General features: G+C 43.3%; 2 protein-coding genes across 7 annotated transcripts in view; one reads left to right on the plus strand and one right to left on the minus strand.

Moving 5' to 3' along the window:
- Positions 1-18,078, minus strand: part of CDC25C (cell division cycle 25C) — a 391,961-nt gene that overhangs the window by 37,522 nt on the left and 336,361 nt on the right. The gene's annotated exons all lie outside the window — the stretch shown is intronic.
- On the plus strand, positions 787-17,257 carry FAM53C (family with sequence similarity 53 member C). Of its 5 annotated transcripts, none has more exons than XM_080995498.1 (5): positions 787-805; positions 5,115-5,363; positions 11,263-11,320; positions 14,683-15,422; positions 16,824-17,257. In XM_080995498.1, exons 2-5 carry the CDS (start codon positions 5,286-5,288, stop codon positions 17,094-17,096), a joined length of 1,149 nt encoding a protein of 382 aa, XP_080851624.1. In that variant the 5' UTR covers positions 787-805; positions 5,115-5,285; the 3' UTR covers positions 17,097-17,257. The 5 variants fall into 5 exon arrangements, with proteins under 5 accessions (XP_080851624.1, XP_080851622.1, XP_080851626.1 ...); XM_080995496.1 differs by lacking the exon at positions 787-805 and adding an exon at positions 954-1,084; XM_080995497.1 differs by lacking the exon at positions 787-805 and adding an exon at positions 1,094-1,221.

Genomic DNA, 18,078 nt, shown 5'->3' on the forward strand with positions numbered 1-18,078 from the left:
ACTGCTTCGTCTCTGACCATTGCCCAAGCTGCTTGGAGCTGGGAGTCCAGCAGCATCTCATGAGCCACAGGTTACACATGCCTGCTTGTGACCTAAGTATATGACTGTCCCTATTCATTTATCATTTAGTCATGAGTGTGGCTTGGTTACGAAAACATGACCTTTACTTTTCTGATTATGCACCTCCAGCTGGTCGCTCTCTCAGTATATGCCATTCTCTTCTCTATATGTGTTGCAGCTGGTGAATCAGGGCACAAAACATGTTTCATAGGTTTTATCAGTTGATCTTCTGCAGCTACAACCTGTCAAACTTTGCCAAAAGTTGTTCAGGCATACTTAGGTCTAGGTAGTTCCAGAAATACTGCTTGTGTTATGAGGGGCCAGGGCTCAATGCAAGCAGTGGCCCCAGTAGCGTTATTGCTCAGTTTCAGGTGGTTGGCCAGGTTGGCTAATAAAGAGCTCAGGTGGAGAAAGAAAGGGACTCTTGACATCATTGGGGTATATATATATTTAGTAACAATATATTTCACATTTTATGAGGCGGAGCCCTCTCGCTGAAAGGTATTTATTCTGGAACCGAGGCTGGCTTAAATTAAGAAGTGGAAAATGCCTCTGGGCCATAGAAGGAATGAGCCAGAGGAAGGGGTAAAACGCTATTCTCCCAGAGCCTCACTTCGAACTACATATCCCGTCATGCTTTGCCACTTGGTACGGTCCGTAGAAGGGGGAGAAGAGGAGGCTAGCGTTGGGGCAACCCAGGACGACAGAAAGCCGAGTCCCTGCGTTGCTGCAAGAGGGGTTCGTGGTGGGTTGTTGCGGAGAGGCGAGCCCCTTTCTGAAATTCCCCTGTGGGTCGCTGCTGATCTATGGGGCTTCACCGCCCCCCATGTGAGTTGGGTGGTTTGTCCTGAGCAGGTCGATCCACTCCCGACCGAAGGGGGAGCAGAGGCTCCTGGCGGGGTGGTGGTGGTGGGGCTGGGAGCCCTGGCCGCCGGGTTGGGGGCGGCAGCTGGACCAGGGAGGGCCGGTGGATGCTGGCGTGTCGGGGGAGCCCAGGAACGAGGTCTCCCCACACACACGGCGGGTGGGTGGTCTCGGTGCTGTTCAGAATCGGGGGTGGGGGGCGCGAGAGAGAAAGGGGGCGCACAACTGCCTGGCTGCGGGCCCCGCGAGGAGGTGCTGGAGCCGCCGCCGCTGCCGCCGCCGCCTTCAGCTGGCGCGGTGGGTATCGCGAAAGGTGGCAAAGGGGGGGGCTGCGGAGCTCGGGTGGGTGTAATGCTGAAATTTGTGGGGTGTGTGCGCGCGCGGTGGGGGATTTTGGTGGTTCCAGGTGTGTGTGTGTGTGTGTGTGTGTGTGTGTATGGGGTGGGGATCTTGGGAGTCTCCGGCGAGGGAGGGGGGTTGTCTTTGTGAGGTGCCTTGGTTACAGTCGTCTCCTGTTGTCATAAAAGAAAAAAGGGAAAAAAGGAACCCTGCAAGGCAGAGGTTGTTTTGTTTTGCTACGTTATGGGCGCTTGCTTCACTGGATTGGATAACGTTGGGGTTTCGGCGGAAGATGTGGGTTCAGGGGCTTGCCTGGGCGTGCAAGGGAGCGCGTGAATCTATGGGAATTTGGGGTGGAATGGAGGGCCTTGGTGGAGAAAGGGGGGGGGGGAGTGGTTCCCTCCGCGGAGGCTGGGATGGTTCTGCTTTGTTAGGTATTGCGTCCCCTGTGGATGCATTCCTAAAACTAGGTTGACGGGACCCATTCTTAAAAACAGCAGAATCGCACTGCATGGCACAATCCTGTCATGGAGTCTCGCGCTGCCTCCCTATCGCACAGGCTCGAGGTTGCTTAAGGCCTGCTTGTGTTTGGGGTTTTTAAAAAATAATTAGATCGCTATATAAACGAAGGAATCAAGTCTTGGGCGCATCATGTAGGACTGGAGGAGGGGAAGCAGCTGCAATGAAAACCCAACACTTTGCTAAGCTGTTGGAAATTTTTCTACACTAGTTTTAAGGTGTCTGGTAATGGGGCTTGGTGGATCAGTGTTTTCTAAAGGCTTGTGGCCTGAAGCTATTAGAATAAGTAGGCGTGGAGGAAGATGCATAGCAAAGTATTATAACTAATTGCCTGAGGACAATACATGAAGGATAAAAATAATTCTAGCACGTCCTTTACAGTGAAAAACAGCCACAAGATTTTGGGCACATCCTAGGAGACTTGTTCTTAATTATTCTTGCAGACCTCTTCCACCCTATCCTTGAGGCCCAGGGTGGATTACAGTTCATCTTTTTATCTTTTCTCATCACAACAGTCCTGCAGTTAGGTTGTTACTGAAAGATACTGACTTATCCAAGGCCACCCAGTAGGCTTCATGACTGAGCAGGGGCTTGAGCTTCCGTCTTTCAGATGCAAATCTTTTGCATGCTATCAGCTGCTAAATTAACCAGGATTAACGTGGGGAAAGAAATTGTTCCTGGCAGAAGCTCTCTAGAACAGAGTCTATGGAGTATTTTAAGTTCAGAGAAAGTTATGAGGAGCCTTCCATGTATGCAGTGTATGCCAGGGGAAATATTAATTGTTGACCAAGTTGCTTGTGTAAATTGAAGTGCCAAAATTAAGCTATTTCTCTGTGTGCAGTGTGGTCCTATGCATATTCACTTAATCCTTAGCAAAATGCATAAGACTGCATCCTTACTAGACTTATGGTCAGAAAGTGCTCTGGCATCTGTAAAAAGCAGCAGAGGTAAAAGTACACCCCACCTTATCAAGAACATATAGAAAATAATATTGTGAAGTTTTGAAAATGTATTTGTTATTTTGCTTAGAGAGCACCACTGGAGTATATTTTAGTTTACTGAGTTCCATAAGCAAAAATGTAGATAGGCCTCAGCTCCTGCCCTGAGGAATCTTGCAGTGTAGAACAGATAATGGGGAGGACAATAACTGATGAAGAGGCAGAGACAGGACTAGAAATGGATGAATGTGTGTGAGCAGCTTGGTAAATCCATGGAGCCTCGTTCTTTCCCCCAATTATTGTAAATTGTGTTTTAATGCTTAATGTATGATTTCAGAAAGGGTAGAGTGGAAGACAAAGGTGCAGCAAGGAGGCCCTAGAGAGGCAATTTTAAAATGAACTTCTATTTTGAGGTAACAAAGAAGGGATGTAATACAGTACTTAGAAAAACTAACATTTTCAAGGAAGCAAGCCACCTGCCTTTTCTCAGCTTGGTTCTTTCTGGACTAAACTAAGAAATGGACTGCCAGTTCCTTTCACCTGAAACAAATACAGCATAGTTTTTGGTGAACTACCCCCCCCACCAGCAAGTCCATCTTGTTGAACTAATCCTTTTCACACATCGTCTTTGGAGTCCTCTTTTCCCTTTGGTTTTAGGACTAGTTAGTTGTCCTAGTATTTTTGGAAAAAGTAAGAGTCATTTGTATGTGTTTGTGTGTATGTATAAATATGCATTGAGACTGCAATCCTATACCCACATAACTTGAGTGTAAACCCCTTTGAACTAAGTGGGAATTACCACACTGTGAATATTGTAACCACTTATACTGTAATCCTATACATATCCAGAAGTAATTTGGACAGTTTAATGAGTTACTTCCAGCTAAAGTGTGTGTAGAATTTCAGTCTTCACATACCAAAAAGTGCTATATAAATTGGTATGCATATTAATTTGCCTTTCCTAGATGATGAATGAACATCATAAGTAGCCTTGGTTGTAGTCAACATTAGTCATACTCAAAACAGAGAGATGACTAACTTAAGTGCATTAACTTCAGTGGGTCAGCTCTCTGTAGAACTTATTAGGCTGTAACCTCTTATCTTTGTTGCCTTATTTTACTCTATAGTAGAGCTTCTGGGCTGCTGATCTTGGTTTTGTAAAGCACATTGTGACAGTGTTTAGGAGAGGTATAAGTATTAACCTGCACAGAATAAGAGGTGTTCGGTGAAATACTGTAGTTAATTTGCCTTATCTGTTTCTAGTAAGCTATTTACAATACAGCCATCACTTCAGCATTCTGAGATAAGTTAGCAAAGCTTGAACATTAGGGATTGGTTATCCACATCAAGAGGGAAAGTTCATGCTGGGAGAAAGGTGGCAGTGGCAAATGATCAAGCTTGCTCAGAGATGTTGACTTTTAATGTACTGAGCGCTGATAATAAGAGATTAAATTAGGTAGGCTTCGCATCTGATTTAGATTTTGCTCACAGTACTAAGCTCACAATACTAAGTTCTGTTTCCTTATTATGGAACATTGCATGTTTTACTACAATACATTTAAGAATCCTAGACACTAGCCTTTAAGTATTGTAGCTAATTTGAAGAATAAGGTAAGGCATCAATTTATTCAAGGAACCAGAAGGAAAAACTGAGGATGGAGTCCTGACTCTTTGTACTACAGAAATAAGGTATCACATGGTTGGGGCTTTCTGAGAGTGCTGAAATAAAATCAACATGCAGGGGGAAAAAGTTGGACAGCCAGTGTGATGATATAGTCTCCTTGGCTTAAGTTATAGAGTTCGAATTAGATCTGCACACCAAGAAGCTCACTAGCTGACATTTGGTCCATCACTATCTTGCTGCTTTCACCTACCTCACTGGGTAGGTCTGAGGATAAAATAGAGTAGGGGGAACAGACCCTATATGCTGCTTGGTGTTCCTGGTAGCAAAAGCAGGGTAAAGATGTAATGTTTTAAAATATGATGCTAGCTATGGAGGCTGGGAGCCTTATGTATAGGCTTAAGCTTGTTTAACTTGTGTCTTGGTCATATACAGTGGTACCTCGGGTTAAGTACTTAATTCGTTCCGGAGGTCCATTCTTAACCTGAAACTGTTCTTAACCTGAAGCACCGCTTTAGCTAATGGGGCCTCCTGCTGCTGCTGCGCTGCCGGAGCACAATTTCTGTTCTCATCCTGAAGCAAAGTTCTTAACCTGAGGCACTATTTCTGGGTTAGCGGAGTCTGTAACCTGAAGCGTATGTAACCTGAGGTACCACTGTACATATATTGCACACATATGCATGTTTGCTTTTGAACAGCAGCTCTGGAGAGAGTAGGGTGGTTGTATGAGATGATATAATATGCCTTCCTTAATTAATGTCTGTCTTTTGCAGGATTCCTGAGTATGAGAATGGAGTATGGCTAGCATGTATGAAGACAACAACTTAGCAGATGTGATGGTGATGCTTGAATGCGGCTGGACTTGCTGAGGGAGGCGAAAGGGTGGCAGGTGGCAGGAGCTGGAGTCTCTCAAGGGTTCTGGTGCCTGGCCTCTGTAAGAAGCCATGATCACCTTGATAACTGAACAGCTACAGAAACAAAGCCTGGAGGAATTGAAATGCACATCCTTCAGCATCAGCCTGGTAAGATTTGCCCTGCCTTGCCTTGCATCTTGATAATTTTCAAATCGGTTGAAGAAATACTGTTTGCTTTTATCTTGAACCATAGTGCCAGATTCAACTAACTTGTTCTGTTAGTGGAAACCAATTCAAGAACTCCTGCCAGTGCAGTGAGGCTCCCCTTCCCCCATGCCTCTTCCAAATCCACTTTGGAGGTTGGGAGAACCCCCAGAACAGTACATGGGGTGGAAGAGAGGGAAGATTGTTCTGCTGGGCAAGCAAAAATGCTTGCATTGGTGGAATGATTTCCTCAGTGACCTTGAATTCACCCGTTGCCTCATTTTAATAGATGAAAGATTGGAGAGATTGCTACGCTGTGATTCAAGCTGCTGCTGCTGCCGCCGCCTATGACCAGGAGTCAAATAACTAATTCTGATTGCCTAAGTATACTTTGGGTCTTCCCTGCCCACAACAGTCTTCTGCCCATACTGCATGCCAAACTGCTTTTGAAAGTGAGGGGAGGTTCCAACAGAGCTTTTGATATGGCATGAGGATCTGCTATTCAAAGACTGATTTTATTAAATCTGTTGGGCTAGTACAAGCACTTTGTGACAGTCTAAGCCGGGGTAACCAACATAGTCTCCCCCAGATCTTCTTGAACAACAGCTCCCATTATCCCTGATCATTGACTATGTTGGCAAGGGTGAATGGGAGTTGTAGTCCCAACAGCATTAGTTTTGTGGTGAACCAGCAGCCTGCTATATTGTGTTTGGAGAGAGGGGTGTTCTGCAGAGCTAGCACTGCCAGTAGTACATATATTTTGTTTAGTGCCCTTCCGCCAATCACCCTTACAGATTTTCTGTTTCGATCTTTACCCTGGCAAAGCTAAAACCAGCCCTTAGGAACACGACTAACACTTCTACAATAAGTAAGAACACTTATTCTGGTGATTGTTATGGGCACCTCTTGTTATGGCCATGGTTGTGACCCATGAAAAGGCTTATATTCCCCACCCCCACTCCCAAGTTTCCTTGCTTCTCCATGGCCAGAGGAGATTTGGAATTTTTAAAAAAGTTCTTAAGCAGATGAACAGATGAGTAAGTATTTATGCAAATATGAATGTGGTGTGTTGGGGTAGACATCTCAAAGTGAGGGTTCTGCTTCTTTCAGCAGTACCCTGGCATTCAAGAACATCATCTTTTCCTTAGCAGTAAAACCGAGTAGACCAAAAGCTGCTTCTATTCTCCTCAAAGTCAATTTCACCATTCCAGTGATGTGTTTGGGGTTAAAGAAAAGGGCTGTGATTTTACACTTAGAAGAATTGATAAAAATAAGGATAATTGCTTCCTTCCCCCTCTTACCCATTACTTTTCTACAATTGTTGAGCTACTGTTGCTGAGTTGGAGTTATTGCCATGGTAGTAGCTAGTAGGCAGTCTTTCCTCTCAGAGATTATTATCTATACACTGCTTAAGAAGAGAGATTCCATTCTACGTTTACATGTAACTAACCTATGGAACTGATCTCCACATGATAATGTCTATGAAGGTAAATTGGTAGGCTGTCATTGGCTAATAGTTTCATTAGGCAGGAGTGAAGTCTCCATATTTATAGAGATGTTACAGTAGAACTGAGTACCTGACACCAAGTACCTTAAGGGGAAGATACTGCTTTTGGCATGATCTGTGTGTTCACCACACCTGGTTTGGGACTTTAAAGGTAATTGCTGGGACTTTAAATTGAGCCCATAAATGCACTATTAATCAGTGTAACTGGTGCAATATAGTTGTTGCTTGCTCTAACCACCTGACCTTCATCAATATTTGGGCAGTTGCATTTTGCACCATTTGAAGTTTCTAAACTGCCTTTAAAGGCAGCCTAATCTAGAGTGTATTACAGTAGTCCAGCGTGCAACCTTCTGAATTTCATACTTCAGGGTGAGTGCAACCCTGTTAAATTCTCCATCCAGATTATTCAGGTTCCAGGATTAAGTTGTATCTTCCTCACTCTCATCTAGCCCACAATTGCCTCCAGATATTGCCTCAGGAGTTTAGTAGTTCTAAACGTGGCTTTTTAAATAGTGGCCTCAACGTGGCCTATTTCAAGGTAGCAGTGACCACAGTATTCCCTGATAAAGGTGTTAATCACCTCCAAGGTTCAGATTGCATAGCCAAGCCTTGGCAAATTTCACTAGCTAAAATGGGCAAGGGTTAAGGGAATATGTGGTGGGCCTCAACTCTCCAAGCAGCTTGTATATGTCTTCAGTTTGGTGCGAGGTGGTGATAATCATAGTATGACTCTCATAGAGGCTCATAGTCTTGGACTCTATCACAGTTATTACACCCAAGTTGGCACAGGTGCAAGTTACTTTATCTACAAAATAAGCAGCAGACTCAGCCTCTAGATCTTGCATCACCGAGCCTCCACTGAGGAGTCTGCTCACCACCAGAAACAGCTGTGGTGGATGATGTTGAACAAATGTAGTCGTGGCAGAGAAGTAAATTAACTCTCACTTGTGTTTGGTCATATTTGTTGAATGTTTTCTGTCACTTACACGCTAATTGTTGGTTCAGATGATTCATCACCATTAGCTTCTTGGAATACCACAAAGCTGACATGCTTCTACGATCAGGTCAAGGATATTTAGGAGCTATCCCATCAATTGCCATTGTTACTTCCTCATTCCAAGCAGATACCAGAGCCTGGGCAGGACCATCAGCTAGACCTTTAAGAAAATCTCCAGTGATGACAGAAAACCATTGAAATTAATCAGGTTCTGTGGAGATTACAGACAGCCTGAATGTCAAATGTGATCATGTAATGAAGCGGCCAACACAACAGAACCAAGAACGACTCCCTCACCTGCAGATGTTTCCCTCTTTGTTTTGTACAGAAGACTAGCTTCCAAATTTGTCATCCTACGTGTGTTGAATCAGCCTCAATTAGATTTGGTGGGGTTATTAAAGTTCCTCCAAACCATAAACTGTGCAGTTCTCAATGCCACACTGACCACCTCTGTCAGCTCAAACGGGGAGAGTGTCGGGCAGCTAGGTGTCTGGTACACGGACAGAATCCCAATTTGTTATTGGGTCTTCAGTACCAGATATAGACATACAACTCCGGCCAACTTTTCCCATCCCAAATTGAACTTTGTGCTGTACTGCGAAGTTTGGTTGGACATATTTGGGAGATGGTAACTCTCCTCCCCTCACCCGGTCAGATTTTGGTGATGCAAGCCAAGTTGCAGATATGGCACGCCTTGTCATTTAGTGTTCAGAAGGTTACTGTTTAATGCTAGAAGAGTAAGAGATTTGGCACCCCATCATGCAATTAGGTACTACAGTAAAGTGATTTGTGAGTAGTGCACCAAGTTATACCTTTTCCACAGGGGCCCTTTACTTCCTGGGTGCTCACCTGGAGTTGTTGAGCAACATGTTTTATCCTCAGAACAATCCTATGAGGTAGGTTAGGCTAAGAGAAAGTGACTGACTCAAGATCACCCAGTGAGCTTCATGACTAAGTGGGGGTTTGAATCCTGGTCTCTCTAGTCCAGTACTCTAACCACTACATCACATTGCCTATCTGGTGTTTTCAAGGGGCTTATCAAAATTACCCACATATTGATTTTTCTTTCTTTGAGACCAAGAGAATTGGTGGGGGTTTTTTGTTTTTCCCATGCTAGTTCCGTAATTTCCTGTTTTCAAGGACAAGTGAGGGACAGGTATGGTCTGAAGTTATTGCTACAGATGACTACAGATATGCCTCAGGTTAGCATTATATCTGTTGCTGCTCTGAACAGGTAAAGGTCAAAGGCTCGTTTGCCATTGAATGACTGAGGGTAAAGGTCACTCCTTTGGAAGGTGATTTATTTATTTACTTACTGAATTTCTATGCAGCCCTTCATCTGAGGATCACAGTTTGGTTTACAATACATCACAGGGCAGTGATGGAAAGAGTAAGAGTATTGGGGAGGAATCAAGAAGATACTGGTGTATTTCTTTGCTTTATAGAATATTACTCAAGCATTCTACTACACTGGGAGCTTGCCTTTTTTTTTACTATTACCTCTAAATCCCATATTACTTTCTTCTTTTTAGCATGTTACTGTTTGAGGACTGTGGAATACCACTCACAAGGGAAACTGACCCACCAGTTTCTCGCTCATGTGCATGTGTTCTATCGTCCTTGTTTTCCAATCACCCCAGCCCTTATTAAACGTAAAGCGTTTCCCAGTGCACTTTCTCCATATTTTTTCTTAATGGGGATAAGATAAACTGTACCAAGGGATCCTCTCTTTAACCTATCCCTGTAATCTAAGGAGAGTTGGCCTGACTTGGAAAATGAAAGGGAATGTGCTGCTGTAGCAAAAATTAATTAAAAAGAGAATGACATGGTGGAATATGAAGCATGTGTTTCCTGATTTATCTTGGATCTGGAGCCCATGGAAATAAGTTTTTTTTGCTTCAAAATGAGTTAAAGATGTACTAATCTGTTGCCTAGAAAGATTGCTCAGAAGAAAAGTTAAAACTGCACAAAGTTGCTGCGGTTGCAACCAGTTACAGAACTTGACTTTTCTGCAACATTGAGGTGTGGACTTCTAAGAATGGGATGTGTGGCCTAATGAAGCTTTTGCAGGGGAAGGCACAGTCCAAAAGCATAATGATGTTTGAGTAGAGGAAGCTCTGTAGCAGAGAGTCAATGGTTTGGAGAACAAAGGGACTTCAGCCTTTCAAGTTTTAAACATGGATAATGTGCAGAGGCATTTTACTCTATTGACATTTGGAAACAACCCACGGAGGCGAAGATGACAAGAATTAATCCTGCCATAACTCTTTCCTGTGGTGTTTTGTTAGGTATTTTTAATGGGTTATTGTCAAGCAAGAGATTTGGGAAGATCGCTCATTGCTTTAGGTAGAAGTGGTGCATCTTAATTTATGGTGGCCTGTGGTATTTAGTGTCTGGTTCTCCTTATATTAAGGGAGCTGACATACAGACAAATAAATACTACATTGTCCTTGTCTCAGAGGGCTTCCAGTCACCAAAGAACAGTGAAATGATGGAATGAAAGAGGAAAATAGTGGTAAGTGCAAGTTTAGATTATTTCTGTGGCCATAATCTTAAACATTAATTTCTTGGTGTGTCTTCTCACATTCTTGGTGTGTCTTCTCACATTCTGTCTAATAAGTGTGAAGTATCCTTGGGCTTTTGATACTGAATAGTTTAGGCATGGTATAAAGGGAGCAGTTTAAATCTGTGAAGAACAGGCATAGGCAAACTCCAGCCTTCCAGATGTTTGGGATGTTTCCCATCATCCCTAGCTAACAGGACCAGTGGTCAGGGATGATGGGAATTGTAGTCCCAAACATCTGGAGGGCCGGAGTTTGCCTATGCCTGGTGTAGAACCTCTGTAGCATAGTAGCTTGTGGATGACTGTAAGAGCAGCACCATGGAAAGGACTGGTAGTTAAGCTTGAGCAAATCAGAGTTTCCATTTGGTTATTTTGCCCCTCTGAACTTTGATTTCAACATTCAGATTAAAGCAAGTTTTGGAAGCTTTCCTTGGGGAAAGCTTGAAGATTTGCTACTAATATTGGCCGGGGGGGGGGGTCATAGGATCCAAGGAATTCAGATAGGTCCAGGAGTGGGAGACCTGTGGTCCTCCAGATGTTGCTGGACTCCACCTTGTATCAACCCTAGCCAGTATGAGTAATGGTGGGAAGTGAATGGCATCATGGTCCACCAATATCTGAAGAGCCACAAGTTCTCCAATCCTGAGATACAGCAAGATATCTGAATGTTGGTAGAATCCCACAGCTGGTACCACTCTTCTGTTGTAGGCCACATGTTGGGAATTAGAGATCCAGAGGTGCTTATGAGATGCTGGTCCTTGCTGTGATGTGGTGACTCCTTGTGTTTCCTCCCTAGCCTTTGCCTGATCATGCTGATGTGGCCAGCTGTGGCAGCCCCTTCCAGATAGCGCCTGGTAAGAGCGTCTGGCTGGACTTCCACCTTTTGTGCCTACATCCATTTCTCTTTTGTCTGTCCTTTTTATCGTCTGATGTCCTTTATATGCAGCTCACAGTTAATAAGATTAGCTTGCTTTCCAGGTCTCCTAGAGCTCATGTATTTTGTGATACCATCTCCACTTTTAAGTGAAAGCTTGGTGCAAATAAAGGGCCAGCTGTGGTTTAGTTTTAATAACAAGAATTCAACAGAGTTAAATGCAGGAGGATATCCCAATAAATAACAGGAATGGCTGTTTTCAGTAAAGAAATGTCATTATGCTTCTGACGAATGGAAGGAAAGATCCAATGAAGAAGTGGTGTTCTATTTAGTAGTTTTAAAAATTAATCCTGCTAATACTCCCATTTCATTTTTCTGTCTTTGAACTGGCAACCATCACCGTTTTATCTAAGATGTTGCAAACCACTAAGATTCTTTTATCTAAGATATAAATTGTCAAAACAATCAAATCTAATACAGCTTAATATTGCTATATGCATACTGGGTGCTGCCCATGTTAAAAAGTTATTTATTTATTTATTTTAAAATGTATATATCGCTTGATCAAAGCAGTTTACGTATGTGGCCAAGTACCACCACTGGTCATGTAAACACTTCAGGATATATAGCGCTAATAATTAACTCTTGATACAAACTACGTTGTAGCATAGTTACATTGGCAGTATATGTATATACTGATAAATACTCTGATAAATAACTTGATTTTGGCACTTGAATTATAGATGTGCTTGATTATGCATGGAGGAAGAATGGATGCCAGGTGGATAAGAGAATAAAACCCATAGTCTTAATTAAAAAAAACAAACTAGCTGCTGTCTTCATCAGTTCTGTTGACTCTTACTGCAATTGGCCCATATAGAATTTTGGTACGTAATTAATCTCAGCTGTATGTCATAAAACTGTAAGCTATCAAAGTGTATTCCTGGATCCTTTGTAGCTCTTAAAATAAAGAACTGTGTTTCCGATCAATGTAGGAAACCTACATTGTACAATCAGTGTACTGAGCCTTAAGTAGAATAGCTTCTAGTCACTTATTTTAAAATAGCATTTTTGTTTGCAGCACGTTTTCTTTGCAAGGCACATTAAAGAAAGCGTGTGTTCCCTGCCAAAGTGAGTCATTCCTGTGACTGTTCTGGTCACTTGTACTAGAACCATATTGTACAGCAATCTGACTGTGACTCCTTTGTAGGCTTAGAATTAGAATATTTTCCACATAATAATGACTTTGTGGGTGTTGGTGGCGAGTGTGTTTTCTTGGTTCAGCTATAGCATGATGGGCCATTTTATTTATCTGATTTATTTATTACAGAAGTTCCCACCTTATCCTTTAAGCAAGTTTCCAGACTGGCTTACAAAACAAAGTACCTTGACTTTAAACTTGTTAGCTTATACCTGCTTGATACGCGACAATAATAGGCTGTCAGGATTTTCAGCTGGATAACCTGAGTTAAAAGAGCTTTATCTTCTGCATAATAATTGCTCTAATGGAATGTCTGAAGAAGGCCATTTCAGAGGCTACAGACTTCTAACATATGTATCGTGGCATAAGTCTACTTCATCAGCTGCATCAAGGGGAGGATGAAGATTTAAATACACATGCACACACACACACACACACACAGTGGCGTAGCGTGGGGGGTGCAGGGGGGGCCGGCCGCACCGGGCGCAACATCTGGGGGTTAGGGGGCGCAAATTACTTGCCTTGCCCCGGGTGCTGACAACCCACGCTACGCCACTGCACACACACACACAGGGAGATCTGCCTCAATGAGGTACAATTGGTTTCAATAAAAGGTACTGCTCACCTGTAGATATTGGGAGTCCTAATGGACCAGCATGGTTATCTTTGCTTTTTGTTCTACACAATATATTGGCACGCTGTATCCTAAAACTTGATGCCATGATAAATTTGTTGGTATTTAAGATTCAACAGGACTCCATATTGCTGCTACAGACTAGTATGGTTATGCTTTTGGAGCTCAGATTGGCTATGTGAGTAACTTCGTGTAGGATTTACAGAATATTTAAACTTCTTTCTGTCTGGTTGGAAAGCATGGTTTGTGTTTCTCAAGGTTCCTGTCATGTGTCTGCTCCTTTCTCTTCTTTGTGCAGCATGTTTGGTTCTAGCTTTTGCATATTAGTCCTCTTATTTCAGTTTGCAATCAGTATTATTTTGAATGAAATGAGCCATATTAGCTCCTTGTCGTTTAAAAAAAACACCACCTTCTATATATAGGCAACTTAGGGTTTCTTCTCTGGATTTACTTCAAGACAGCTTGGCTTTTGACTTGGAGGCTAACTCATTTGATTATTGTTGATACCAGCTTTGACCACCTCTAAGAGACAAATGAGTCTCATAAGAACGATGTCATTAAATGAACACAGCCTTTCTGGAGGGACTGCAGTTGTGAAACACAGGACTGCTTCTTGCTTTTCTTAAGGCGTGACTAAGAAGGGAAGTGGCTGGAAGATCTTACTATGTGCTGATGTTGGAGAGAGAAATATTCCAGCTATTTTATTATATGTGTGTTAAATATGAATGGGGGTGGGGCTGTGGACATGAAAAGCACCCCAAATTCATCAGTTGTACTAAACATGGAAGAACTTGGAAAAAAGCAGGAATTGTTTTCTCCAACTGTTCTTCAGTTTGAATTAAATTCCTTTAATTGGTTCCCACAGTTGAACTGCCCCAACTGTAGTAATCAAACAATGAATAAATTGTAGATTCTTTTAAGGTAGGATATCTTAATCTGGCTCCCCGCCAACATCTTGCTCCAGCTGTAACAGGGGTGTAAGTATTAAATAAAATTTATGTTGTCCCTCACTCGTTTTACTCACTTTCTCTGATCCACAAGTGCCTCCTATCTAACACTGAAAGAAGAGAATTGCTTCTTCAATGTGAAGACCTCATGCATCACAGGAGAAGGGGAACCAGGGGCATCATAATCAGGGAACTAAGGGGAGCAAATGGGGAATGTTTTCCTGGAGAACATTTCCCTATCTTGTTGTCATTGTGGGTTCCTTCTTAATCGAGAGTGATGCACAACAAAGATGATCAGACCAGATCTTAAATCTTAATCAGGTATAGTAGAATAGTTAGGGCCGTTTCTGATCTAACAATTGCTTGGAATGGTTGTTTGTTCTACAACTGTTGTTGTAGAAGGTTCTGAAACTTTGTATGTGTGATGGTGCTAATAAAAAGTAAAAATAAGGCAACAAAGGGTGCTGATTGCTCACGTCAAATGATAAATTGGCTATCTGGCTTGTGGCGCTAATTAGAGCCTTCATCTTTAAAATTCTGTCTTGTGATATTTCTTGCAGAGGGAACTTCATGGAGGGACCTAGCTCCCTGTCCAAAGATCCATCTTCAGGACAGCACAGGTCTTTACCAACACTCCAGCTTGAGCCTTCCCCTGCCCCCCTGCAGCTCAGACAACCGTCCTCAGAACAGCCTCACATCCCAAACACTGGCCACCAACTCAGTAGTCTCAGAAAAGGCTTCTGTGCCCCCCACCAAAAGACACTGCCGTTCACTATCAGTGCCTGAAGACCTCTCCCGTTGGCAGGCTGTCTGGAGGCCCCTGGGCTCCAAAGTCTGGACGCACGTCAAACGCCGGGACAACAGTGGAGGGGACACTTTGGCAGTACAAGCCCAGAACCTGGCCCAGGGAGCCAACAGACCTTGCTTCAACCCTGCCCCCAGTGCCTCTCACCAGTGTGTTCAAGATGGTGCTGGTGGTAGCGGCGGCGGCGGCAGGAGCCCCCCTTTCTTCAGCCTGGCCCTATCCCGAGAATCGCCAGCAAGCACATCATGGGAGACTGGAGAGACTTTGCAGCCCTACCCTCTGCAACGACGTTTCTCCCTGTCACCTGTCAGATTCCTTCCCTCCCCGCGAAGCTCCACCACCTCCACTCCAGAGTTGCTTCGACACCAGCACAGCCTCCCTCGCAGCCGCTCACAACCATGTGACTTGGACACCAGGAAATCTGGTCTCAAGCGGCGCCACGATGAGGATGTGAGGTGGCATAGGCCCTCGCTTGATTTCTACAAGATGAACCAGGTAGGGAAGGAAGCAAGCAAGCACTGTTCCCATCTGAGTGCCTTAAGGATACATATGAAAGGGAAAATGTCGGGGTGCAGTGAGATTAAAAGGGTAATCTACTGAAGTAAAGAACAGAATTTGGCTATGTCACAAAAAAATAGCACACACACACACACAGAGCTTCTCTTGCCTATGTCCTTAACATCTGACAACAATTTGCTGTTATGAGATAGTTGAGATTAGATTACAAGCACTGGGCAAGGGGGAGAGCTGGGAGCCACACCAAGATTTCTCTGACTGATGCCAACGAAACATGTTACTCCGTGTTTATTTATTGGTAATGTTGGGTCGGGTGCTGCACAAAATACAGAAGTGATAATAGACCCTGCTCCATGGGCTCCTCCATTTACATTACCGGTTTCCAGCTGAAACTACTGTTGTTTTATGTCCCAATTGCTACAGAGTTCACATTTGACCGGCAGTAATTGGTTGTTCAATTATTGCTGGAAGATCCAGCAACCATTCCATGTTTTTTTCAGATTCAAAACATAGAGTTAGGGCAGAAATGTTTGGGTAGAGCACCCATTCCTATTACAGCATCCTCCATACGCAGTGTGGGGTATTCAGTTATGGCCACTGCTTTCCCACTCCCTCTGCCTTGGGCAAAGCAAATATGAACACTGGTAGCTTAATTACTGTATTATTAAAGTACAGTTTAAACAGCATTCAGGACTTTAGCCCCATTAACTTCAACAGTAGTCTACTATGGTCTGAGAAGACATAGATTAAATTAATAATTATATTGTGGGGAAAGTAAGGTGGCTACCAGAAATACATATGTGAAGCTAGTGCTTCAGGAAGGCTTTGTTAGAATAGCATTGCCTGTCTCACACTCGTCAGCTTAGGTCAGCAATGAGAGCAGTTAGTTTTTGAAAATTCAAGTCTGTGTCCCATCTGCTCAGATCCATAGCCAACGGTGAGCCTTCAAAAGCTCGCGTCATCTTCAGTTTATTATTTGTTTATGACAATTATTTATGTCCTGCCTTTCAGGATACAAATAACTTCCAAGGCAGCTTTCACAAGAAACATTAAACTACATTAAAAAAAATAAATACAGTGCTAACAACATAAGGATCCTTTGCATGTGGTAGTAGATGGCACTGCAGGTGGGGCACTGCATTGTGCAGCCTGGAACAGGCTTTGAGGTGGCGTTTCATGCCTTATCTGGAATCTGGCCCACAGGTAGATGACCCAGAGCAGGGAAGGGGAAGTGGTGTTTTTCTTTGGCAAGTTATGACTTAAAAGAGCTCTAGTGCAAGTGATTATTAGTATGGTTATAAATTGTCAGTATTAGAATAATGTAATCTAAGTATGGAAGGTGCATTGGTATATAAAAACTTGTTTTGTTACATTTGACAGAAACCATTTGCAGGAGGCGTCTGTCAGCTGGACAAATCTGAAGAAGGTGGCTATTCATCATGGCTCTTGGGCTGCAGCCCACAAGCACCTTCAGCTCCATGCAGTCCCCTCAGCAACTGTGTCCAGGTTCTTAGTGAAAGTGAGGAAGAGGAGGAGGAAGAGGAAGCAGCAGTACAAGCGGCACGGCGACTAAATTGGAATTTAGCAAGCAAAAGGACACTCTTCCAACCAGACTTTAGCGATCTGGATCTAACTTTGATTGAGGAGAACTAGGGGTTGGATGTCTCCACAAGAAACTGACTCTGGGATCAGCCACAAAGGGAGGCTGCACTCCTTGATGAGGGAAGTGGGGTGGGTGCAGAGGGGAAAGTGGCGGTGGGACTGGTGGGGTTTTGTCTGCTTGTTTCTTTTTTATTAAAAAAAAAGGAAAAATGGCTGTATAGATGCTGTATGTCTCTGGGATGGAGTGATGGAGTCCTGCCAGAGGGGTGTGTCCATATGTGGGAAAAACAGAGAACTTTGCCAATAATCCTCCCTATTCCCATATCAGTTTTTTAGCAAGCCCCTTGGGCACCCACGTTTCAAAATGGACTCCATTACCCCAAAGGGAGATAATAACATTAGTCTCTAATACCGTAAAACTATTGGGGGGGGGTGAATTCTACTGTGACCTCATTCCAGTGAAATTATTCCACAAATTTGGTGGGGAAAATAGGAATCTCTATAAAAATGCTGGACGAAACAAGAAGTTGGAAATTAAATTTTGTTGCAGTGCTTTGTAATACTCATTCCCTCCACCCCCACTGGTAGTACCTACTTCCTTTCTGGTGGTAAGTATAGAACTCGAGGCTTTTGCTGCTGTCCTCCTTCCCCATATCAGCCAATCCAAAAGTCAAGACTTCAGTTTAATTTTAGTTTTGTTTCTTTATGAATATTAACAAGGAAATAATAATAATAATAATAATAATAATTATTATTATTATTATTATTAATATTTTATTTATATCCCACCCATCTGGCTGGCTTTCCCTAGCCACTCTGGGTGGCTTCCAACAGAACACCAAAAACAGAATAAAACTTCAAACATTAAAAACTTCCCTAAAGAGGGCTGCCTTCAGATGTCTTCTAAAAGTCAGATAGTTGTTTATTTCCTTGACATTGGATGGGAGGGGGTTCCACAGGGCAGGTGCCACTACCAAGAAGGCCCTCTGTCTGTTTTCCTGTAACCTCACTTCTCGCAGTAAGGGAACCGCCA

Source organism: Podarcis pityusensis, assembly GCF_964106645.2.
Source record: "Podarcis pityusensis genome assembly, chromosome: 2".
In the NCBI taxonomy this organism is placed as follows: Eukaryota; Metazoa; Chordata; class Lepidosauria; order Squamata; family Lacertidae; genus Podarcis; species Podarcis pityusensis.